The 25,883-nt window shown below is 42.4% G+C and overlaps 1 protein-coding gene across 1 annotated transcript; it reads left to right on the top strand.

The window, feature by feature from the left end:
- The first annotated feature begins 1,972 nt into the window (after positions 1-1,972).
- On the top strand, positions 1,973-18,645 carry TMEM248 (transmembrane protein 248). Its single transcript, XM_033003464.2, has 7 exons — positions 1,973-2,222; positions 11,544-11,718; positions 12,346-12,631; positions 13,880-14,030; positions 14,819-15,002; positions 15,474-15,617; positions 16,425-18,645. The coding sequence occupies exons 2-7, from the start codon at positions 11,560-11,562 to the stop codon at positions 16,443-16,445; spliced, it is 945 nt and encodes a 314-aa protein (XP_032859355.1). The 5' UTR covers positions 1,973-2,222; positions 11,544-11,559; the 3' UTR covers positions 16,446-18,645.
- The last annotated feature ends 7,238 nt before the right edge of the window (positions 18,646-25,883 follow it).

Below are 25,883 nucleotides of genomic sequence, written 5' to 3'. Positions count from 1 at the left end.
GTTATCGAGCCACTAAAGTGGGAGTTTTTCAGGAAACAAAGCCTCTTTAAAGGCAGGTAAGATGGATTTCCATATCCCATCTAAAAGTTAGCAAGCAGGAGTGGCTTGCTCCTAGCTCTAGTACAGCCTGGGTAGTAACAATGCTGGGAACAGCTCTCAAAGGCGCTTGCATTCTAGTGTTTGAGTGACTAGACTGCTTTAAGACCTCGTCAATATTTTATTAGGTAAATGACCTGTCTGTAGGTGAGAGAGGTAAATAGTTTTGTCTTGCTTAAAAGTAAGGTAGTTCAATTGCCTTAGTAATAACTGCAGAGTATCTTTCCACTGTTTAAAAATCCAGACTGGGCAAGCAGTCATGCACAGGGCGCTGGGGAGATGCTGGGGAAGATTCAGTGCTGGGCACATGGAAATACTGTCTTAAAGTGAATTGGAACACAAGCTGCTGTGCTTTGGTGACAGTCACAGTATCAGAAATGCTTTGGGTTTTTTTCTTTTCAACAGCCCGCTACTCCTTCAGTATTACAGGAAGTACTGATTTATTAAGCTGTACATCTTTGGTTTCACATAACTGAATTATGACATTAAATTGATTCTTGTACCCAGTTATCAACGTTCACAAATTCTCTGGTGTATATTCTCCTGTGACTGGGTATCTCATCCGTAAGGTAGGGAGGCACAGATGCTGATACATAGAGTCAGTGCTATTTAACAGCAATTTGGAAGAAAAAAAAAAAAAAAAAAAAGGGTTAAGAGGATTGGGGGAAGAAGCAGCAGTGTTCGATCTGGTGAAAGTACCGAACCTTGGAGGCTCACATGCTATAGGGGCTGCACTACAAGACAAACAAGTTTGATACTTCATCTGGGTATCTAGTAGGAGATTGGTGTCCTTTTATCTACAGCCACCATCGTTTTGTCAGAAATATGTACAGAATTAGTGTTTCAGGTTTGTTGGGTTTTTTTTTAAATTGCCTGAAAGGCTTGCCAAGTGTGCATTGGCAATACTACCTCCTGCCTTCCACCAGCCTCAGTCAAGAAGAGTCATTAGCCAAGGCAAGTAATCCAGTACTGTCCTTAGACATCTTTGAGTGATTTCTGACCTTTCTAATGATAAGGAAAATACTGTAGTTTTACCTTTCCAAAGTACCACAACTCTTGCAAATACTTATGGCTGCTGGAGTCAGGGAGAGGTTTGTAGGCTGGAGACCCTGCCTGTAATTCCAGGCTGTTGGAGCTGGCCTTGCTCTCTGCCGCAGGGTTACGATGGTGTAACGGGCTACACCAGCTCGGTAAGGGCTGGAGGGCTGGGTCGTGGCCCCTCGCCTGGTGCCCCAAAACAGCCTGGCTCCGTCCTCTCTGCCCATCACTCCACCATCTACATCCCACTTTCCTGCTTTGCTCCAGTGTTACATTTCCCAGGTGCAAGACTACATTCTCTTCTCCACATCATTATAATTGTTAGTCTTCTGGTTTGTTCTGTTAGGCGCTCTGCTTTAAGGATTTAATCTTCAACACTTCTAGGTATTGAACCTTCAAAAATAAAAAAAAAAAAAAAAGTCGTTTTGTATAGTTTTTAATGGAGGAGGGAAGGGGAGGGGTTGGACACGTCGGCAACGACTTTGTCGGGAAAGCGGGCGCGCACGGGGAGGCGGCGGGCCGGCGGTACGAGCCGAGCCCTCAGCGCTCCGCCGACCCTGAGCCGCCGCCTACGAGCCGGTGTCCGGCGCGGGGCCGCCGCCGAGGGCCGGGGCCGCCGCCGAGGGCCGGGGCCGCCGCCGAGGGCCGGGGCCGCCGCCGAGGGCCGGGGCCGCCGCCGAGGGCCGGGGCCGCCGCCGAGGGCCGGGGCCGCCGCCGAGGGCCGGGGCCGCCGCCGAGGGCCGGGGGCGCGGTGGGGCCCCGCCCGCCGCTTGGCTCCGCCCGCGCCGCAGCAATCTTGTCCCGTCCGCGCCGCCGTCCGCGCGGGGTGAGAGGTCACGGCTGCGTCCCCGGAAGCAGCGGGAGGTGGCGGCGGAGGAGGCGGGTGTCCGGGCAGCGGCGCCGGCAGCGGCCTCCGCCCCCCCCACCCCCCTCCCCCTCCTCCGGCCTCCTCCCCGTAGCCCCCGTCAGGGCAGGAGGATGGTGCAGAGCCCGCCCGCACGGCAGCCCCGCCGCCTCTGAGCCTCGCCGCCGCCTCCGGGCATCGACCCGCCCGGCCCGGGGGCCTCTTCCCCCCTCCTTGGGCGCCGGTAAGATGGGGACGGGGGTGGCTGCGGCTGATGGGGCCCGCGGGGATCCCGGCCACCGCCAGCCTGGAGGGTCTGGGCCCTGGGGATGTGCGGGGTCGCCTTCATCCTCCTCTTCCAACGCCCCCGGGGGGTCCCGCCGGTGTGCGACGGGTCGGGGGGCGGGTGCCGTTGGGTGGCTCCGGTGAGGGTTGTGTAACGGGGGAGGCGGCGCGGGAGCGGCTCCCGGGCCCCGGACCCGTGGCGGTCGGGCCGGGCGCTGTGTACGGCGGCGAGCTGGCTTGGCTGGTGCACGGTAACGTTAGTTTGACTTTATTATCGGCTTTGAAAAAAAAATGTTAAAGAGATTGGTAGTTTGAACTTCGTATCTGTGGCATCGCGCTAGGGAAAAACAGTAAGAAAGAGTCATTCCGATAGCACTAAAAATATTTCCGTTTTAAAAATAGCTTCTGAATAGTGATTCCCTCGTTTTTTTGCTCTTCGCTACATATCCACATTTTATCCTCTTTTACTCTTTGGATTGAATTTGTCTAAAGATGCGATGTTTCTAATAGTAAAATTTCCGGTGCATCGTGCCTAGAACATGGCTGCTAGATACGTTAAATTTGAACCGTATATCATAATCACAGATACGGACACCCTGGGAAACGTTTCTGCCTGACAAGGGAAAGAACAGATTACAGCACAGCTTTTTATATTTCCCCTTTCCCTTTGTTTGCTCTTTAAGGGCTTGTCTTCTCTGGGGAAATTTACTTGCATGATTAGCTCTAGCAGTATAATTATACGGGTAAATTTGCCCTATTAAACAAACCTTGAGTCTAGATAAGAATTCATTAAGGATTACTCTCACATCCTCATCGAACTTCTGTGAAGTTTTGCAATGGGCAGCATGTCGTGGAGTGAAAGCCTGTTGCGGCTGGGCCTATCTTTTGTGGTAAATCATCCTTGCGTTTTTATAAACGGTTGTGTTATAGGAAATAGGTACTAATCGTTTTGCTTCTAGGTTGGACATACAAAATGGTTCTAGGTTCATCTAGTGAGCTACTGCCGCTTCATCTACCTGCTTCTCCTCTGGTCTCTGGGAATAAGCCGGTGGCTGCAATCCAGTTGCTGGTCAGCAGGTGTCCGCAGGACAGGGAATAACTTCTGTAGACAGACTGGGCAGAGATAATACTGAATTGTGCCTGTGAGGCTGAATGCTCTTTGACCCTAGATTCAGTCCTATCAAAGAGGATTAAGACCTTGGTAGCTTTGTTACTTCCCGGGAGTTGAGGAGCGGCTCAGGGCCGCTGGAATGTGATTCTTCTTTCCTCCTTGAAAGACAAGAACTTGAAATGCCGCCTGGTAATACAAAATAGACACTGTGCTGTGTCAGTGGAGAGGAGCGTCTGAGGGCACAAACCAACAGACCTCGGTGTCCTTTGTGAGAGCTGTGTGGGTGATGGATGGTGTGCCATAGGAACGCAGCTCTCTCCTTAAACATTGCAGTTCTCTTAGCTGTGATTGTTTTTATGGTTTTGTTTGGGTTGTTTTTTTTTTTTTTTATTATTAAATGACATAAAATACTTTGTAGAATTGAAGCTGTTTTATCTAATGAGCCCTAAATTAAGTATTAATGAAACTCGTTGGTGTCAGAATTTTGTTCCAAATTTTTCCCAAATCTTCCCTTGCCTAAAGTATGTCTGTGTTGGGAGTTTAATTTTTTCTGAGCAGACGGTTTGGACCTGTGAATAAAGTTGGTACCCAGGACTCGGAACTCCCAGGTTTTGTTTTGGAAGAAAACTTACATATGTCCTGACATGGGTTTTGTTAATTATCTGTCTGTAAAATGGAGACTGTACTTACCTCTTTGAGTTTGGGCTAAGCAAACTAAAGTCCTGTTTCAGTTTGGCCCGTGGAATTGTACAGACATAGTATTACTGCCATATGCTTGGTATTTCAGCTACTTCTTAAGTCTCTTATTTCAGCCGTGTTTGCTCCTGTTTGTATTTTCTCCTTCACTAGTGGCCACTGGCTGTTCTCCTACTTCCCTTACACAGCCAGCCTTACCTTCTTTCACCATCCAGAGCTCTTTATTTTGCCATTCCCACTAAAGCTGCCATTTCCTCAACTTGTCAGTCATTTTCTGCTTGTGATTCGAGCTGTGTATGTGTCTGCATCTCTTGTCTCCTTACTCTCCTGACTTAGGATAAGCACTACTTAGCAACAACTAAAACATCAGTGTGTTATCAACATTATTCTCATACAAAATCCAAAACACAGCACTGTACCAGCTATTAGGAATAAAGTTAACTCTATCCCAGCCAAAACAAGGACAAGTGCTCATTACAAGCAATGGTTCTCATTACATACAGTCTGAAGAGTCTTTTTCTGGCATCTTATTTTATTGTACTTAGGCTGCTGAATTCTTTACTGCGTTCCTTAATGGGTAGCCTTAATGAAGTCAATGATTAACCTTCTTAAATTGGTCACTAAACCAGTTTCTGATTATTAAACTGTTACTGAGACTCTTCATACTTCTTGAGTAAAGTCTTTCTGTGAACTGCATTTATTTGGCCGTTGTCAGTACAGTATAGACAGAATTTGATTTCTCATGGAACTTCAACAGATCCTATAAAACTGAATCGTTTTACTCTTGCCTTCTTCTCCCAGGTTCTCATGCTAAGCAGAAGTAACCAGAATAGCATTTTTTAAATAGAATTTCAAAGTCATTGAGTCTAGTATTGTACATTTTATTGTAGTCTGTGTGATTTAGATTATGATAAGTTATGTTGTAAGTCATGACTTTGACTTGTAAAAGATGGAAATGCCCAAGCCAGAACTCTTGTATATGAAAGTGTACTCTTTCCCGTGACACAGGCTCACTTGGCAAACAGGGCTGCCTTTTTTAAGCTTGGCAGCAAAATATCTTTTTTCAACCAGAGGTTAGGTTTACTTTTATTTTACAGCTGGGTATATTTTAAATTGTTTTTTTCACTTTTAACAGAAGTCAGAGTTTAGGACTCATTGAACCGATGAAAAAAGGCTTTCCTCGCATTATTTCTATTTCTTGGTTTAGAATTTTTCTACTCTCTTCTGGTTCTTTATTTTTTAAAAAACTCGTAACATTTAAAAAAAAGTTTTTGGCACTTGTTTGCATTTGTCTGTTTCTACGTTAATTTTTATTTAAGTGGTAAATTAAAATAAACTTTGCTGTCCCAGGAGCATTGGGTGACACACTGTTCAGGTGCGTGTGTTAAATCCACCACAGATATTTTGAACTACAACACACATTTGTTCGGAAGGGCTGTTAAGTCTCTGGAAATGTTGCATACACAGGTTGAGTAATGTTTGGTCCACATATTTTCATTTTTATTTTTTAAACTCTTATCTACTTTTAAGTTTTCTGTTTTTAACCAGATGTATAGTCAGGACCTTGGGTGTTTGAAATTCAGTATTAGTTAGATCCTTAAAATTTACTATGACCAAATTACTTCCCTTATTTGCTTTGTTTTATAAGTAGAACTGAAATGTTTGCTGTTTATGTAGCTCTTGGGGATGTTGAAATGCTTAATTATACTTTGAAAAGTGTTTTGAGAGGTGAAAAGAAACATTTCATGCAAGTATGAAGCATTTTTCTTTGTTCTGTTCTTGCAAATCCCTGGGCTCTCAGGCTTTCATTAATAATCTGCTTCCTGAGTGACTCCGTTATCAGAATAACATGAGGGAAGAATCTCCTTTTCAACATCTTGTTCTTGTTCCGTGCTCTATCTACAGTGTCTTCTGTCTGTGCTCTTTGCATGTGCAAAGGGCCAGGGCATTTTCCTGCCATGCTTCCTGCTTCCAGGCTCTAGGAAAATGTCGTTTGTTTGGTTTTGGTTTTGTTTTTTTTTTTTTTTTTTTAGTTGGTTGGTTTGGATTGGGTTTTTTTGTTGTTTGGTGTTTTTTTTATATCAGTATAGAATAAAATAGCTCAGAAAACTTGTGATGAGCCACTGACTGGTTTGAGCTGATTCACTGTTATCTCCCACTTGGGTGCTTTCTCCTGGAGCAGTCTTGGGGGAGTAGAAGTGTGTTTGCGCATCTGGCTGCTGATCTTTTGGTTGTATTTGGTTGCAGCGGATTGAAGGTGACGTTTTCATCAACTTTCTTCCTCCACAAGCCTTGATTAGTTCTCTTCCTCTACTTTGTGAAGAAAACTGTTGGCATTTACTATGCATCTGTTTACTTTGGTTTATTTTTTTAACACTGAAGGACAGCAGAAGGGGAAGAGGATCAGCTAGACAAAAAAAGCGCTCTGCTGTGGAGGGTTCCCCTCCCTCTATTCCCTGCAGTCAGCCCTGCCTGCCCTTCTGCTGCTGACAGAGGTTTTAGGCTGTACAATTCCATCCCGCAGGGTCCTGATATGCTTCCTAAAAAGATGAACTGGAACAGCTGCAGATACTGGTGCCTCTTTGTTTTTCCATAGATACCAGTATGGTAAAGTAAGTCTTCCTATAAAATTAGTAGGAAACTCCTCTCTTTCTCCCAGCTGCATATTTTATTATAAAGATATTATGTTGTGACATTCTAATGAAGATTTGAGGGGGAAAAAAAATACTGATTAGCTTTCCCCAATTCCTGAAAGAAACTGACTGTAGAAGTTCTTGATAGTTTATGTAGTAGAAATTAATAGTTCATTTCAGGACATAAAAAGGCAGCCTTCTGGTGCATTTAGAAGCTTCTGTTTAATTTTAATCCTGTTTTCTTTCCCTTAAAAAAAGGAGGGGTGGGGATGATAATTGCTGCTGCTCTGAAAACCAGCAGAGGCTTTATTTTCAGTTGTAAGATCTGCTGAGGTTGCTTTTGCTAGTTCTGTTCAGTAGGCTGGTGGTATTAGATTAGAAATATGGATGTTCTTATTAGTCTTTATAAAGCTTTGACAGACCATTTTGAATAGTTCGAACTTGCAATAGGCAGCTTCACAGTTAGGACAGCTGTAATCTATTTTGCTTTACTATTTTATTGTTTTAGGTGTTAGACCTCAAGTTTGGTTTGAAGAGAAGAAAACCAAATTAAAGATACTTTTGGCACCTGCTACTGTTTACTGTTCTTAAATGAGAGGCACTTTAGTTTGAGATCAATGCCATTTCTTTGTTTGCGTATTATTTATGGATCGTTTGCTAGGAAAATCACAGTTCGGTTGATTTGTGTTTATGAGTGTTTTTCTGGCACACAACATTATTTTCATTCAAAGTGGTTAACCCTGATGTGACCCATTTCCTAACCCCAATTGTACTACTAGTAATGGGGCATCTTTGAAAACATAATTGATTTATAAATAAACTGAACTGCACAGTTAAGATTAAACACTATTATGTGCAATAAGATGTTCAGGGTTAGAAAACGTACAAGGTCTTAATAGAGTGCTGTTGGGATGGGTTAGCACTGGCCTGCTGCCCTTTTTCTACGCACAGTTTTCTTTCTTAAGATATTTCAGTGGTGATGTTTTATTATTTAAACCCCTCCAAATGTTTTTCTCCTCTAGACTGACTATCTTACATGTACAATGAGAAGAGGAAATATTTATAAGGAAATTACATGATTTTAAGCTTTCTGGTAGAAGGATTGTTGTTGATATTATAGCAAGATACATATAAAAATTGTCAGATGTTTACTTTGATCTCTTTAAATTTCATGTTTTGTTTTGTTTTCCGCAGCTGCAATTTTAATTTTAATACCTGCTTTAATACAGCATGCATTTTTTTTATTGTTGTTAGGAATTCAGTTCCTTTGGGAATTTAACACTCCTGCTATGACTCATTTCATTGACTTTTTGATCTTTGCAGTAAACTTTTTGCAATAAAATTCCTTATTTGTAATTTCATCTTGAAAAACTCATAGGTCTATTTCAGAAGTTACCTTTTCTATTATTTTTCATATGAAAATGAGAAGGAACTTAAAACGTTACATCTTTGAGGTTGCTGTATATGGTCTTGAGTTGTAATGGAGGAAGACTCCCTAAACTCTAGAATAAGTGACTGTTTTGTCACTTTTTATATGGCTACCCAATTCTGTGTTTGTCTGGGACTGACATGTTAGCTGTTGTGCATTTCCATCCTTTACCATTTTTATCTTTTTAACCGTATAACGGCATTTCCAGGGTTTGTAGGGCCAGATTTAAGAGCACAATATCACTCCAGTGCTTCCTGATAAGCACTGTCAGCTGTAACTCTGCCTGAACGTGGCATTTGGTCTTGATGTGTATACCTCAATACCGAGCAATTACTTTGGAGTTGGTGGCCAATGTTCCAGGCTGGCAGTTTTCATTCTTCCTGTGGTGCTTGAGCTACTTGTTAGGCTGACTGTGGAGATTTTTACTGCACAAGTATTAAAAGGCTTAGCCGGAGCAGAGAGAGGCAGCCAGCAGTTATTAGAGCCTCTTTCTAAATTATTTATTTAGTTAAAAACTGAAATCTGATCTTGCTTTCCTGACCTGCCAGAAGGTAATAGCATTGGGTTTCTGGTTTTTAACTGTGTGAAAAAGAAACAAAGGTTCAAATTATTTTCTTCAGGTTATTCATTTACGCAGAGGAAGTTGTGGGTTACAACTAAAGCTGGTAGAAGAGTAGCATTTGTGTTGTGTTTCTAATAGGTCCTAACAGAAAGGAGGAGTTTAGGTGTGTGGACCATTAACCAAACCCCTAGAATCTAGTGGGAATATACATCTTGATTTATGTGCACTGATCTGTTTCACAAGTTCTTTCATAATTAGTGTTATTTAAGCACTTAGTTTCATAAAAAAATCAGGAGTTCTTCAGGCAGCAGTATGGAAGCATTATTCTTGGTTCTGGTTTGCACTAACAGTGTCCAATTGCTGTTTTCGTGTCATCTCTAGTATTGAAATCTACAGTTGTTCCCTTTTCTCTCACAAATGCTCAAAAGGCACGTTACGCTTCAGATATTGCAGCTTATAGCTTTTTCTAATTACTTTCAAAGCCGTTGAGTTATGGGAGTGTATTAAGCAACAGGCACTTAAAAGCTGGTGATCTCTTACATAAAAATATTATCCCAAATATTTTTATACGTATGCTTTTCAGCGCATCCAGTTTTATGGCTGATTTTAGACCCTGTGGTAAACAAGCATGCTAATGGAGCTGTTGGAAGCCCCTTTAAAAAGGGATCACAGTACTCTATATGCTGTGGGTGACATTCAGCTTTGATTAAATGCTGTAATAAAGCCTGCATCTGTGTTGTTATTTTCAAAATGAAATTCAGAAGGGAACACTGAATACAGCTCTGCTTTTGGTTTATCTTTTGGTCTTTTTCCATCTCAACATGTGTCTCCAATGTTTCTAGATTGAGCATTTGGGATTTTTAACTAGGGCTCATTTAAGAAATTTGCTGCCAGTGACAAAATAGGAGGCAGAACGTACAGAAGTGGGAATCGTACCCAGCATGGTCCTTACCAACACCAGCTCCCCATTTCCCTCTCCCGTCTTCTCCTGACACTTTCACTGGCCTGTTTGGCCATAGCACAGCTTGTCTTGGACAAAGATTAGAAGTTCTGGTAAAGTATACATTTACTATCACCTTTTTTTTACTTTCATTTTCTCCATCCTTTCTCTGCACAGTGCTTTTCACTCTCAGACACACTCTGTATTTTTGTAAAGAGGTGTCTGCAGCCCTCAGTCGTTCTTGCTGATAAAAAGTTGCCAGCTTTCCTAGTCTTTGCTGAGTGGATGAAAATTGGTTAATGGTGCAAAATAGTCAACCCAGGATGTGATCTTATGCCCTGGAGTGAGCACTGTTTCAGCAGATTTCACTGAGGAGAGCAAGTAGGTGTGTGTGGAGGAGATGGGAAAAGTCAGCATGCACAACTCGGTGTTGTGTTACTGCCACAGGACCTTGGGTCTCTTCTCATTGAGTTCAATTTTCCCCTCTCTGGGGCAGTTTTGCAGGTTTTGTCAATATCCCTTCTATTAAGAGTAACAGAAGCATTTCTGCTAGTGAAATCTCCAGTATACACAAGAAAGTTGTGGTCGTTGTGGGATCTGAAAAAGGTTCTGTCTGAAAGCTTGTCCTTTTCCCTTCTCTTGCTTTCTTTTAAATTAGTAGATCGGATCAAGGATCACGCTCTCCCTTTCTCTCTTTCTCAAAACTCATCCTCAGACTTACCACTCTCCAGCCATGCTACATCTGGATTGTAAATGAAGTATGCTTCTACTAAGAGTCAAGGAGAATCACCCAGACCTGCAGGGATCAGAGTCCCCTGACTTAAATGTTATCAGATCTGTATGAATGCTCAAACATTAACCACTGCAGTGCTGAATTCTTTAGATGATAGTCCTGAAGTTTGCCTTTTCCTATGAATTTGGGGGATAAGCAACACATTGCTAGGAACAGTTACTGCCTTTCTAGTTTAATGGGGGTTAAAAGCCTTTTCAACCAGGATTTAAGGTATGCTGAAGATAAGTTTGCTTGAAGTTCCTTCCATGCAGAGCTTCTGAAGTAGATGCTGCAATGCTGCCTTTTAACATGGGACTGTTTGCTTTTCATTGTGAGTGGAGGTGGGGAAGCTGATACATACAGTAAACTTAGTTTGGAACTTTCTGCTCTGCAAATGAGTATTCAGAACGGGAATCAAAAAATAATATATTTTGGACAAAAATTAATGATTCAGTACATTTCCTCAGCATGTGTAAGGTCTTCTTGTTGCTTACAGACTCTAGCAAACATTCACTAGATCCTGCAAGAATCAGATAAAGGAAGAAGACTTCCAGCTTCCACCCTAATGCACTTGTTAAGTGTTTCTGACCACAGGAATCTTAAGGCAGAAACCTAAAATGATGTAGGCAGCTCCTCATTTTGAAGATAGAGGCATTTGGGAGTAGGGACAGGTAAAAGGGGATCTTTAAGGCTTCAGCCTCAGTTATGAAAGTATATGTAAGGATGTACAAAGTTTGATCTGTGGGCTGCATTACAACTCCATCCACACTGTAATTTGATGAATTCAGATATTACTGGAATTAAAGTCTAGCAGTGTATATCCTGCCTAGGTATGTAGGGAAATAAAAGAACTTGTTTTATTGCTTATCAGCAGTATTTGGCTGTGCTAGAAGTTGTCCTTATTTCTTAAAATCTGTTCCCAGCTGGCAATTTCAGGTGCTGGGAAGGTGATGTTGAGCGTATTTTGATTTGTGCTTTATGTAAGGCATACAGAGTCTGTGTTCAATGAACAAAACAGTCATACAGTTGAATCTTATTTTAGTATATTATTCCGTTTTTTGTTGTCCAGCTTTTGTCTTATGTGATCTACCAGCCCACACCCTGCCCAGTCACTGTTGTAATATTCTTTGTTTTCAGGTGAACAATCAGAATAATGTTCAACATAAACCTGTTGGAGAACCTGAAGGTTTACATCAGCAGTCGGCCTCCGCTTGTGGTCTTTATGATCAGTGTAAGCGCTATGGCAATAGCTTTTCTGACACTGGGTTATTTCTTCAAAATCAAGGAGATCAAGTCACCAGAAATGGCAGAGGTAGGTACAAAAAATTCCTGAGCTAAACAGTGGGAATACTAATTTGAAAACCATGCCTAAAGCTAAGGGTCTACTTTTTTTTCCCCCCAAGAGCCCTCTCATAGGAGTGCGTAGAATCTTACAGGAGATTGTCTTCATTTATACTTTCTTGTTTTATTTTGAGGGTGAAGCCGAATCTTGTGGCATGGATCTTCCCTACGATGGCTAGAAGCCTTTCTTTTTCTTACTCTGTTGTGTCAGCTAGCTTGTTTGAGAAACTTACTGTCTAATAGTACTATTCTGTCATGAGGGAAACCTTGCTAGAAACTGCCCATACCTTGAGTGTGGTGAGAACGGACCAAGTTTAGTATATTTCTTCTGTAGTTTAAAGGAGGATATTCTGCTGCCCTGCTGAGCAGTGGTCAGACAGTGGATGGGATTGAACATGTCTAACTTCTGTAAACAACTTGCCTGGTTGTTGAGATAGCCATGGTGGTATTTGTGCTTGCTTTGTGAGCCATGTAATTTTTGTTAAATGGCTTGGAACTGCAGGTGTGATGGTACGTGTCAAGGTCTGCACTGCTCTAGAGAAGTGGCAGCCAACAGTTAACTTGCTAATCTGGTTGAAATCTTCACATTTGTTTTAAGGACTGGAATACTTTCCTCCTGAGGTTTAATGATTTGGACTTCTGTATATCTGAGAATGAAACCTTAAAGCATCTCATCAATGATACCACAACTCCAGAAAGTACGGTGACCAGTGGACAAGCAAGATCTTCTACACAGTCTCCACAGACTCTTGAGGACTCTGGTCCAATAAACATCTCTGTTACAATCACATTGACGCTGGACCCACTCAGACCATTTGGTGGATATTCTCGCAATGTCACACATCTAAGTTCCACCATTTTTGGACACCAAATTGGTCTCTCAGGTATGCAAGACTTGGCATTTATAACTTTGAATGTTAAACTAGATAATCAAATAAAAAATTACCACTTTATTATTGGTGAGAAGTCTTTTGCTTAGAACATACATGTGTTTCCAGATTTGTTGTGAGCGTGTTACTGTATAGAGCCCTTCACTTGTTTGCTATAAAAACTTCTCCCTGCATTCAGGGTGGAAAAGAACCTGCAGGATTGCCAAGATTAGGCTTTGCAGTTTTAAATTATTAACCTAATGCCAATGGAAGGTAATTTTTAAGCCAACAAAATTCCAAGCAGCAAAAGCTTCTACAGTGACTTATCTTCAGTTCTATATTGATACATCTGCAAGTCCTTAGCTCACATTTTAAAGGCATTGATATATATACATTAGAGATCAAGTAGCATAAAAAAAATAACTTATGTAAAATGCAGACATGAATAAGATTTAATATCACAAACAGCAATGAATAAGATCGTTACAGTTTCTGTGGTGTGAAAGACTGATCTGCTGGGTGGCTACCCTGCCAGTAAATTTTGACAGGAGATTGTAGAAAATTAGTAGAAATAGTAGGACCTCATTGCATTTTAGCTTTTAGCCAGGGTTGCATTTTATAATTCCTGAAGGTGTCTTGAACCTCAGAGAGCTATGAAGAGGCATTTACCATAGCTGTAAGTCTGTGCTACTGTATTTTATGTTGTTATGCCGCCTTAAGAGCTATCAAATGCAAGTGCCATTTCCAGTAGCCTGGATTTAGTTTCAGTATGAATATATCCATGTGGAGTTAACGTACACTACCTAATCTGCAGTTAAATATCTGCTGGCACCTTTTTGTTTACACCAATATCTCCAATTTGAAAAGTAGGCATAGGAAAAAGCAAATGTGGAACAAAGTAATTGGGAGGAGAAAGACTAAAGATCTGTGATTTTACTTTATAATAAAGTTCTCTGAACATGCATGAATTCACTTATAAATAGGGAGTTTTTCACTTCTGAATGGAGCCTAATGACCCTGCTTCTTCTCGGGTGGGAGAGATTAGAAAGACCAGCAGCTGGGTTTTTCGTAGTGTGATTTGGTTTGGTTTTTAACTTTCTTTTTGTTCTCTTTATTGATAGCAAAGATCCTGAATGACTTCAAAGGTACAGAATCAGGGTGATGGTTGCTGCCTTAGTCATTTGCGTGTTGTCCTTATCCTAGTGATTGTTGCTCAGATACTTTTGTGAACGAAAACCAGCTTTTCTTCTCTCTTTCTCAAAGGCAGAGAATCCCACGAGGAGATAAATATTACGTTTACCCTGCCGGCTGCCTGGAATTCAGATGACTGCGTTCTTCATGGCCACTGCGAGCAGGTTGTGTTCACGACCTGCATGACTGTGACAGCAGCCAGCAGTGTATTTCCTGTCACAGTGTATGTGCATTTAAACACTCCTTCATAGACTGGTTACTGGGTGATTAATTCCTCACCTGGTTCTCTGAGGTTGCTGCTGCCCAATGAAGGTTATTGTTGACTGTGGAAATGATGTACCCACGTTCCCAGCCCCACAGTAAAATCCCTGTCTTGAGACTTTTGCAGTATTTTAGCAACACTAGATTTTTTTTTTGTAGAGGTTTTGAACTATAGCCTTTCACTGTGCTACCTGTGATTTAAACTTTATTAGGAACAAAAGGATCTGTGAATATTTAAGAAAGATACCCTGTAATTTAGTTTCACTACCTTGTGTATGAGCTAAGGCTTGACAGTAAGTTTCTTACCCTCTTCCCTGCAGAGAGATCAGTGTAAGCTGAATGCTGCTTTGCTACCATACCCCAGCAGGTACAAAGCTTTCATCAAAATAGTTTCCCTTTGTCTTCTGTAGACTCTCTGACACTATTCAGTATACCCTGGAGAACCACCAGATAAATTCACAAGACTGTGTGAAGCCTTATAAATGCCAATGTTCTTTAATTAAACTGTGGGATGTTGACTTACTGGAAAAACATGCAGTTAAATTCTAATCTTAGTATAGGAATCACATATTTTTTTTTAATACACCCTTTTGGTTAAGCCTTGGTTTTTGTTGTTTTGGAAGGTCCAAAATAAAACTCATGTTTTATTCTATTGCTTGAGAAGACTGGACTTGACTTGGTTCTAGAAGTTAGCCTTACTGAACATGGGGAATGGCAACTGGGGTGCTAATTATTTCTGTTTCCCTGCAGTCAGCCACCACATTGTGTTCCTGAAACCTACAGCAACGCTACACTTTGGTACAAGATCTTTACTACAGCAAGGGACTCCAATACAAAATATGCACAAGATTATAACCCCTTCTGGTGTTACAAAGGAGCAATCGGAAAAGTGTATCATGCTTTAAATCCCAAACTAACTGTTATAGTTCCAGATGTAAGTGCCATGGTGTTTTTATATGTTACGTTGAATAAATGCTTAGCCCTGGTTTAATTGAGTATGGTTCTGTTTATGTCCTAAAATAGTCATATTCAGTGCAGGCTTATTACGTAGTGCGAGGGTTGAGACAGAGTTGAGTTTGCTTTCCCCTCGATGGGCGTGATGGTCTTCATAAAATCTCCGTATGCCTCACAGCTTTTAATAACTAACATTTATATTTTGAAATCATTTGACAAAAGACATGCCACTGTATGGGGAGATATCTCTAGTACAGGTTTTTAACATGAGGACCATTTTGGCTCTTTATATGCCACAGTTGGGAGCCACTTTCATTACAATGCCAGCTGCGTAAAGGGGAGAAAGTTGATTCATGAAGTAATTTCTGTGCTGATCTGATAATTATTGCTTTAATATAAAATGCTGACTATTGGTGCATTGTCAGTAAATGGTCTTTAATTCTCTGTGCAGGATGATCGCTCTCTAATAAACCTGCATCTCATGCATACCAGTTACTTCCTTTTTGTGATGGTGATTACAATGTTCTGCTATGCAGTTATTAAAGGCAGACCAAGCAAACTGAGGCAAAGCAATACAGAATTCTGCTCTGAAAAGGTGAGTCTGTGTAATAACAAAATATTGACTATGATAAGAAAACATAGAAAACCTTTTTTACATAGTACAGACTGGTTTTTCTTATCTCTGGAGATGTAGATTTAATCCCCTTTCAAAGAGACATGGGTGTTTCATTGTGGACAGTACAGATGGGTGCTACAAAATACATATATGTGCTTTGTAGATCCTCTACAGAGAGTTAGATTTCTTTCTTACAGAAGTGGATTATTGCAGTTCAGTAAGTGCTGTAATGCAATTCTTTTGCCATAATTCTGATGTTACACCATTTTGTATAAAGCATTGAATACATGACATTGAGTAGTTTTATCTTTTATCACAACAGACTGGAAACTTTGAATAAAATATGATACATAATTCTAATGGTTGTTAATCGCAATTAAATTAAAACAATGCAAAGCTATTGAAGCGGTCATTATTCAGTACTGTATTGGAGACCTGCACTTTGCTTGAAGGAATAAATACGAATATATTTAATTGTGAAGTAGGAAGCTAATGTTGGCACCTTTAGATATTAATGATATTTTGTAGTATAAACTGTTCTGGGTTTTTTGTTTTTGTGGGGGTTTTTTGCCTTCTTTTTTTTTCTTTTTTCTTTTTTTTTTTAATTGGTAATGCTAAGTACAAAACACCTTCAGACTTACTTTGATTTCGTTTCCAAGTTAGATTTTTTCAAGGTTATTTGAAAAGGCAAGGACAGATAGGCCAGCTGCATGGAGATAAGTAATATCACTGTTACAGGATTAAGAATTTGGCTTTAATTAAATGCTTTCTTTTTCTTTTGTTTAGGTTGCTTTGTCAGAAGCATAATCCATCCTCTCCTTTTACTGAGAATGACTGAGAACCGTAATCATTGCCTGCTGAACCCAGAATGGGTCTTAACACTCTGTGAATACATTATCTTGCAATGTTGGTTTATTCCAACCAAAGACATTTCAAGTGCCTGTAATTGATTTGTACATATTTATAAAAGTATATTCAGAATAGGTCAGATGATGCACTTGTTCCGCATTGTAGTGCGGCCGGAAACTTTCAGTCTTTACCTGTGGACATAGCCGAACGTTTGTGTAGATATGTTTAGTGATATGGCTACATATAGTCAGAGCAAGATATTTTTGTCTAGCTGCATCTGGGCAGGTTAAGATGCCTTTGCAAGTGTCTCAAACAAACCAACAGATCTTTGTTTTTTGCCCAATGATATGTACAGTGTGTTTGAAACAGTATGCACCTTTGATATAATACTGCATTTCCAAAGCCACCAATCTACTACATGATTTAAATGTGTATTTGTGTGGCCTAATACTTTCTTCCATTTGCTCCTTGCTTGCAAGAAAAGATATCAACATTTTAGATTTTTTTGAAAAAAGAAATACATATTCACATTTTGATAGTGCTGTATTTAGGACAAACTTGTGCTTTTATTCATAGTAAAAAATGAAGAAGCGAAGTCCCATTTTAAAATGTTTCTTACTGAAAAATGCTTTGAAAAGTAAGTTTGATATTTTTCTTTTTTGTTTGTTTGTTTTGTTTTTGTTTTGTTTTTTTTCATTTGGCTTGCTGAATGCCAGAGAACCAGTCAGCATAGAGACTATCTGGAAAGCTTTCCACTTGGCCTCCCATTTGCAGCCCTCAAACCAGGATTGTGCATCTCTGCTGCAGAGCAGCTTTCTGTGCTTTTTTTTTCTAGAAAGTGAAACTTAATAAAAAGATGTATTGTATTAACAGTCTGTCAGGGCTCTGCACAGCCTTGGGCAAGTGCAAACAATGAAATGAAAAGAAATCCCATAGTCTGGTATAAAGCTTCACTTTGGGACTCTCCATCCATCTCTGAAGGGCAGCTGAAAATGACACTTTTATTAGCTTTGTCCCATTTCCATTTAATGCTGTCTGCTCAGGGGAGAATGACAAGGAGAGCACTAGGGCTGGTGTGATTCAGGTCAAAGAAACCACACAGTAAAACACATACTGTTCTCTGTCCATTCTTAAATCAGAGGTTTTATTCTGTGTCTCTCCCTTTCTCATTCTGGCTTTTGCTGTTTCTTTCTAGCTTCTTAGTGAGTAGCCTCCTTAATTTTCATGAGTCAGGGTTTTCCTGCAGACATTTCCACCACTGCTTTAAAAATCTCACTGGTTGCCTTAATTGACCTTTCATCTTGTCTTTCAGCTTTATTGTCAGACAGTATAACTTAAGTCTGCATACATGAACATATGCTTTTTTCCCCTTCTACTTCCGCTCTAAACTACACAAAAGAAGAAACTCAAGTCAAAATCTATCTCAGTATGCTGGCATAAGATTCTTAGTTTATTATCTATAGACACTATTGAATGGTACCCTGCTGGTCTGTATGTATGGGACTTCAGTAAGTTTACGAGTCTTCAGAGCATTTGAAGCAAAACAGTCAGTTTTCTTCAGAACATGTTTCCTTTATAGAATTTCAGTTACTTAAGTGGTATTAACTAACGTGCATTTTTCTCCAGTGATGTTAAGGCAAAGCTTTAGAGATGGCCTAGTTTGAAGTCTAGGGACAAAATGAAGCTTCCAGTTTTCTCCTGATGCTGCTATGGGCTAATACAACTTCACCAAAATGAATCGGTAAAATCAAACCAGGTAGACAGCTTCTCATGAAAACTGTCTGAGCTGTTCCTAATTCACACGTACCCAGCCTTCTGCATTAATACTGACTTCTAGAGTTGCCTACGAGGGTGGCTTGATCTGGGGACCAAAGGCAGGTATAGGAAACAGATTGACCTGGTGTGGCAAATTCTGGAAATAGCCAAAAAACACCCAATATAACATGACTCCTTCAGAAAAGCAAAGCCAAGTCCTTACTGGTTCAGCATATTAAAAATCAAACTCCAAATGTCCAAACTGGAATTTGGTCTGTTGGTGAAAACAATTTTTTTTTTTTTTTAAATCTGGTTTTGCTATTTGGTAACGAGAGGAGCCTGCTTTGCATTTTATTACCCACTGTATTGAAGTACCCAGAACTACTAAGATTGTGACCCACAAGCAAAAGGGAAAATGCTAGAGAGTTGTATTTTTTTGGCCTTAGTTTATCCCTTTGCACCCCTGTATTACAGCAGAGAGGTAAGGGTTTCCATCAGGTTGAAAAGCTGTAATACTGTGGAATATTGGATTGTTCCTAGGCGCAATGTACAAAAGTTAAATGCAGCCAAACAGAAGAGTAAAAACTTAATATTAAAGTTCAGATCATATTGATCTTTCCTTTTTTGTTTTCTTTTTCTTTTTAACTATGACTTGAATCAGTTTTGATTCTATTTGTACGTGTTTTCTTGTTCTTAGAAAGCTGCCATTTTCTTTTGCGTTTTTCTTTGGCATTACATAGAAAATCTGAGCCTTGGTTTTCAACCCTCTGCAGGTGATTGTAGGGTTAAGATGGCTTTTTTGTTTTGTTCTTACATTTCACTTGTCTTGTTGCATGATGGTTAATAGCCGATTTGGAAATTACATTTCTCTCCTAGATTAATTTTGTGTTTGTAAGATGTGCATATTGCTTTGCAGAATAAAAATGATGAAGTTTATTCTGTTGTCTTTATTTCTGTTGCCCAGTTGCTGTGGAGGTTCCATATATCACCTATGGTGTATGGTCCATTGGAGGAAATTAGTAGTGAAAGTCTGCAGTAGATTGGAATTCCAAAGCCTTTGTGTACCTGTGGTGCAGTGGGCACCTTACATAGCCGTTTTTGCTTTGTGTTACAGTGCAGGGAATGTAGCTGCTGATCATCATGAGAAACGCAGAATTTGTGACCTACACCCATCTCTCCTGTTGCTGTTCCTTGATGATGATCACGCCTTCCACTGCCTCCTCAGGACAAGTGCTGTGTAACTTACTCAGCTGAACCAAGACCAGATGCTGAGTGTTTCAGAGTGCCTGCAGGTGGCTGGAGGATGTATGTGGATGGCTGTTGAAATTAAGATAATGTAACTTGTTAAATTTTAGCTCCAGTTACTGTGCAGCTGGAACAAGTTGCACCTGCATGTTTTCAGTGCTTGAGAGAGTAGGGACAACATGCTTTGTTTTGTTCTTGGAAGCCTGTTCAAAGCTAAGCACTGTGTATTTGACAAGTGCAAGGCAGCCAGCCTGTCTTGCTTCTCCGAAGAACAAGAGTTCAAAGCATCCAAATGGTGCCTATTCAAATCTGGTGGCAAATGGGAGCATTGTTTTATAATTTTTACTGGGGAGGTGGACTCTGAGAATTAGTAGAAAAAAGTTATTTTAATGGAATTTTTTTGCACATCCCCTTGATATGGCTCTAGGAAACCTCACTAGTTCTGAAATGCCTGCCCTGAATGAGCATTGTTGCCCTGTGTTAGCATGGTCTCAGCTCTGAGTGAGCCTGTCACCACTTTGGTTAGCAAAGCAGTTGTCTTTGGCCCCCACTGAATTCTGTCCCTCAGCCAGCAAAGAGGAAGAGAAAGGCAGTTGGACACGTATTCACTTGTTTTCTGTTAAACAAACTCTCTTTCATAACTTGAGCAGCCACTATTTGGCAAGTACACAGCTTTGTTCAGTGAGTTTTATAGAAGTGCAACTTCCTTGAAGAAAACCCCGTTTTCATGGCTCTTACTGCATAGTTACACTTGAGTAAACTTACAGGAGGATCTGCAGTGAGTTCCCACTGGGGAAAAAGTACTTGGTAAATCAATATTTGATTGAATTAATTTTGTTCTAAAGTAGAGGTGAGCAACCTGCTGCCTGGAATATTTCCCAAGCCTCTTGCATAGGGGAAATCTTGCCATAATTTAGTGCCAAAGCCTTAAATCAGTTGCTTTCAAGGCTCCCTCCTGGTTTTTTGATAGTATGAGCAGCTTAAAACTAGGTGCCACAAGCAGGTAGTACAATGCGGGGGAGGGGGAAGGCTGTTTTGCTAATATTTCCAGGTGCTGGAAATTCAGAAGGGTGGGGTGAGCAGAAGGGTTTCATTTGATAACACTGTAATCAGGCTGTTTGCTCATAAAGACGATGTTTGTTAACAAACTAAGTGCAATGAAAAATTATGTAAAGCTTGCTCATCGGGAAAAAATGCATGCACTGTTTGCAATCAGATTACATCTAACGTTAGCAGGCTGCTACAGATTGGGATGAGAAGTACCATCTGCCATCAGCGATGGCATTTCTTTAATCGGGAGCTTTGTGCCAAATATTTTGGTATTACATGAAAGTATTGCTGAAAATTAGGAACAGCATCTGTCTTCTTGCAGCAACGCCTTCTTTTTGCAAACAAATTCCTTTAGCCTTGGTTTTAAAATAGAAAGTTCCAAAGAAATGTTGTTCTCAAAAGTTCGTATGAATGAGTATGCTGGCAGCTGCTGAAATTTGGATTGTAAATTCTCCTTTTCCCTTCAGCCCTAATTAAAACTTTGCTAGTGACGAATTGCTTGGTGGAGTGAGAAATCTGTAGCTAAAGGTAGAAATCCATGTTTCTGTTAAACTCTTGCAACTTATTTGTCTGCTGTTAACCAGCTAACTCGGTGACTGAAACTTTGGATTTCTGAGCCCCACAACTGCATGTCTGGAAGGATCCCTGAGAAGTTGCACACATAGAAGTTCCTTTGTGGCATCCACTGACTGGGTGTCTTTTCTGTTAGCTTTTGCCAATTTTTCAGATGTAGCCTGGGGACTGACCTTGAGGTGTCTGTTAAAAACAACTCTGATAAATAAATAGCAATACTGAGAAGCAAGGTGCAAGCTTGCTGGATTTGGGCCTTCCTTCAGCACTGATGCTAAGCGGTGTCCGTGTCCCTCCGTGCACTGCACCGGCTCTCAGGAAATCCGGGTGCCTTGCTGTGCCTTGCTGGGTCACTCAGGCAGCTTGCTTTGTAAGTCTCAGTTTCTCCTTTATAAAGGACTTTTACAGCTCTGCTAAGTGCTATGACCTTTACTAATAGAAGTAACTTATCCTCAGCTAGAAAATACATCTGATTGACCATGCTGCTACAGGGATGGGGAGGTTATGTCCTAACCTGCAGAACCAATATTCTCTGTTTACCTTTTGCAGATGTTTCTTTACAGGATGATAAAGAAACAGTTAGGACCTAAGGATAGATTTCCTTGTGCTGTCTATTGTTCGCTCCTTGCAGTATGATTCTTGCACCTTGATGAAATAAATAACAGCACAAGATTTAATCTGTAGCTACAAAAAAAAAAAAAAAAAAAAAAAAAAGTAGGACAATTCACAGACCAGCTTTTTTATAGACCTTATGTGAATAAAACTTTTCACAATATGCTACATTATAGTTTATCTTTTGAAAAGATCCCTTCTGGTAATGACTTTTATCTTATAGCAGGAGGGCTTTACAGCAAGGAGGATGGCAATATCCTCTCTATGGTCTTGGTATAAATCACACAATGGAGTTGTGTCTGTGGGGAATGGATGAGAGCCCAGGAGCAACCCAGGAAAGGCAAGTGACTGAAAAGTGTGGGTAAACCCGTTAGATACTTGTACATATTTTACCCCAAAGCCCTGCATAATAAAATATCATCTTTCAGCAGGTACAAACAGATAAGAAACATAATTTTGTGGCCTGTAGATGGGGCTGTGTCCATCTCCTCCCAGCAGGCCTCACCATAGCTCAACAGCCCAGGCAGGATTTTCACCCTGAAGTTTAATTCTGTTTCACCTGGACTCTTACCCTCTCTGTCCCTTGGCAGCAGTGTTTGCTGAGCAGCTGGGGCCCCTTAGTGCCTGCTCTGTTGTGGGGGGTCCCAGACGGGTGGATTCACCATTTTGCAGAGTAACGAGGACAAGCTGGTCTGCCATTTAGCTAGAGCCAGGTAGGCTGGGAGCCCTGACCCAGCACAGCTGGAGAAGGTTGTGAGATGAAGCCTGGCCGTTACCCACAGGAGATGCTCATCACCCTTAATTGCTCCTCAGCTGGGTGGTGGGAGGCTGTGGTTGAGCTGGGCCAGTCACCCCCCAGCACTCCCTGCTGCTCCCTGGCCAGCGAGGTGACTTGTCTCCCCAGGGGACCCTGGAGAGGTATTTCAGGCAGCAAATTGATGGCTCAACACAATACAGGTAACTGCTTGGAAGTGAACAGGCTGCACTGGATTCCTCTGGCCTCGTGAGTCCCTGCCTGCCCACGGGGAGGGTTGTGGTGTGGGGGGCTGAGGGGGTGTCTCCAGCGGTGCCTTTGCTGTTGTGGGGTAAACCTGCTTCAGAGTGAGCTCAGAGGGTTTTAGGAGACTGGGCAGTGGGCTAAGGGTTTGCTACAGGACTCAGAGCAAAGGGGGTGGCTGAATGTGCCCCTAACATTTGAGCCTCCCCCTTCTGAAAACCTGGTTGTGTTCATTAAGGCTCAGGGAGGGAGAAAACAGCTTGAAAAATGAAGATTCCCAAGGAAATCCTGAGTGAGACCAGAGCTAACGTGCGTGATCCAAAAGAGCCTAGAAACCGGGAGAAACCAAGAGCTGACCTGGGTCGGGAAGTGTGAAACTCCTGCGAGCAAATAATTTGTAGCACTTTGAAAAACTGAAAACTGGGCAGGAGGGGTGGGGGGACTCTGCACCCTACGGGGGCTCTGCAGGGTGAGCTGGAGGTGGAGAGGAAGGGTGCTGGAGAGGAAGGGTGCTGTTGGGTGGCAGCTCTCCCCGCGGAGCACCACTAGATGGTGGCAAGAGCTCAGCCTTAAACTGGTTTTGCTGGGCTGGGAACGGGTCTGCTGCCTTTGGGGAGCAGCCTTACCCCAAAGCTGGGCAAGAGCAGACGTCAGAGTGGGTGTTTGTCCTGCGAGGGTGTGGGGTGCTGGGTACACGAACCCTTTTCTGCCTCGGATCCTGCGGGAAGGGGAAAATCAACTCTGGCAAAGCTACACAAGAAATCAGCAGCAGGGAGAGGGTGTAAGGTGTCCTGAGTCCTGCTCAGGGCAGCCAGGCTGGTAGGGGTTGTGTGTCTGTCCGTCCTGCCACCCTACCTACTCATACCAGACTCAGCCAGGGCCCTCTGGGGACTGAGGTCAGCAGCCAGTGCTCCCGGCTTCGCCTGGTGCTCCAAGGGCACTTTCCTTGGTGAAATGCTCCATCACAGGGATCCCACAGCCTTCCTGGTGTGTCTGTGACCCCAAAGGGAGGTGGGAGCATCCCTTGTTGGGGCTGCTGGGCAGTCGGGGTCTGTGTCTGTTGGGTGTTGTGGCTGCACCTCCTGAAGGAGCATAAAGAGCAGTGGTGCAAAGGTAGGCTGATTGCCTCCTCTCCCTGATAAATATTTCCTTGTCAGATGTTGTGGACACCCTAAAATAGGGGGAATTCATTTAGGAAGGGATGAAAAATTGTTTGAACAGCAGTTTTCCAGCCCTTTCCCCTGATGTTCCCGAGTGGTCTCCTAGTTCAGGTGCTCATTTGGGCTTGGTCAGTGCCCAGGTTTTGTGCAGTGAGCCCAGGTTTAGGGGTGAAGATGGGGATTTTTAAGTGTGGTTGACTATAGCTTCTAGTTGAGGCCGTGCCTGTTGGCATCTCCTCTTGCACTGGACCCAGCTGAGGTGCCAATGGGGAAAGGGGGAGCTGTGAGATCTCCCTATGGGAGTGGTGTTCCCAGCCAGCGCACAGAGACCTGCTGGGCTTAGAGGGGGCTCTGGGTGCCAGCCAGGAGTGTGCCCAAGCTGCTCCCCTCCTGCAGTCCTGCTCTCCACCACATCCCCTGAGCACAGCAGGAGACCACACCATGCCAAAACACCTCCTACCTGACAAAGTACCTTGACTCTTTGTCAGTATTTTCTACAAACAATGCGCTCAGCCTTAGCACTCACTTAGCAGTAGGCATGTAGTATCCCCCAAGTACCATCTGAGGCCACAGATGCACTCTTAATTAGAAACAAATCTTTATGTGACAGAGGCCCTGTAGCATTCCCAGGGCTGCTTTGTAGAGTTTCTAGACTGACTCAAAGCTGGTCTTACAAACTGGTGCTCACTCTAGGTGAGTGTCGGAGAGAAGTAGCTCCTCGATATATTTGGTGCAGCAGAGACAGCCTGATACCTTGTTCCGCTTCTGTTCCCATGGGTCCTTTGATGTCTGCAGTTTCTTGGGAAAAGTCTGGGGAATTAGTTAATTTTTCCTGGGTCTTGCTCCCGGTCAGGGAAAAGGAATGGCTGGAAATTTGTAAGGAATTTGGGCTTGTGGATCTCCCTCGTTGAAGCCCAGCCTGTTGAGCAGAAGGCTTACTGAGCAAAGGTCAAAGCAATTAGACAAGCCTGTTCCTGCTATTGATTAAAGGAGGTAGTGTGGAGGATTTGCTTTTCTCCACTGTGGCAGTCATAAACCTCAGCCCACCAGGTCTGACATTGATGCTGGCTAACACGTACAGGGTCTGTCTTAATTCAGAACTGATATCAACAGTGATATCAGGAGGAGAGAGGTGGTGTTTCCAGGAAGATAGCTCAAAGCCCTGCTGCCGGCAAGACATTAGTATCTTTGGACCAAGACCCAGCTCCTGTGCCTAACTCTGCCCTGAAGGGAATGGGAATTAGGCACTTAATTGTTCTTTGGAGGTTTTGAACTTTCCCCCACCTCCTATTTAAAATAAAGCCACAGTCCCTGTGTTTTCTAGTCATGGTGGATGATAGAACTCTTTTCCTTTCTCCCCTTGATTTGGATCTTGCTTGAATGAAGGTGCTGAGTACATGGTTCCTGCTGGCTGTTAGCAAGCCACGAAAACTCCTGGCAAACCACGCTGCACTCGGTGCTCCAGGAGCACAGCCTGCTTGTAATTATTTATGACAATCCATTGTGCATGAATAAAATGCTTTGTAGGAATACAGGAAGCCTTCATTGCGGGAGATGTCCCAGCAGCACCTGCCCTGGGCACACGTGAGGATGCTCTGCCATCACCAGAGCACCACAGTCTGCTTGGGGTCTATGCAGCCCTTCTGCAGGGGTTACTGTCTCCCCTGCATTTTATGTGCAGAAGGGATGTAGACCAGTACAAAGCAGTTTTTCAGCAGCAAAGCTCTCTGCAGAAAGCTGTTGCCTGGGCATGACTGTACATGTTTAAAACAAACAAGTGACTGTAGTGTGGGGGGAAGCCTGTACCCTGGCACACAAGAGGGCTGTCATCTTCTCAAAGCCTGGGCACAGCTGGAGGCCGGCCTGGACCCCAGTGTCAATTAGAGCAGCTTGAAAGCTGCTGTGTTTGAGCTGACTGGCTGGAAGAAGGAGTTCCCCAGTGTCCAGGGCTTGTTGGAGCCCAGTGCTGCCAGGGTTTGCCTGCTATTGCTCGGCTGGGGTGACTGA

This window comes from Tyto alba, unplaced genomic scaffold (genome assembly GCF_018691265.1).
Source record: "Tyto alba isolate M040663 unplaced genomic scaffold, T.alba_DEE_v4.0 Super-Scaffold_19, whole genome shotgun sequence".
Lineage (NCBI taxonomy): Eukaryota > Metazoa > Chordata > Aves > Strigiformes > Tytonidae > Tyto > Tyto alba.
This window is presented reverse-complemented; position numbering and strand designations above follow the sequence as displayed.

Bases quoted from the DNA above. Each gene is read 5' to 3' on its own strand.
- TMEM248 (XM_033003464.2), top strand. From the start codon at position 11,560: ATGTTCAACATAAACCTGTTGGAGAACCTGAAGGTTTACATCAGCAGT. The intron at 12,632-13,879 runs GTATGCAAGACT...TCTTTCTCAAAG, and splicing joins ACACCAAATTGGTCTCTCAG to GCAGAGAATCCCACGAGGAG. The intron at 15,618-16,424 runs GTGAGTCTGTGT...TCTTTTGTTTAG, and splicing joins CAGAATTCTGCTCTGAAAAG to GTTGCTTTGTCAGAAGCATA.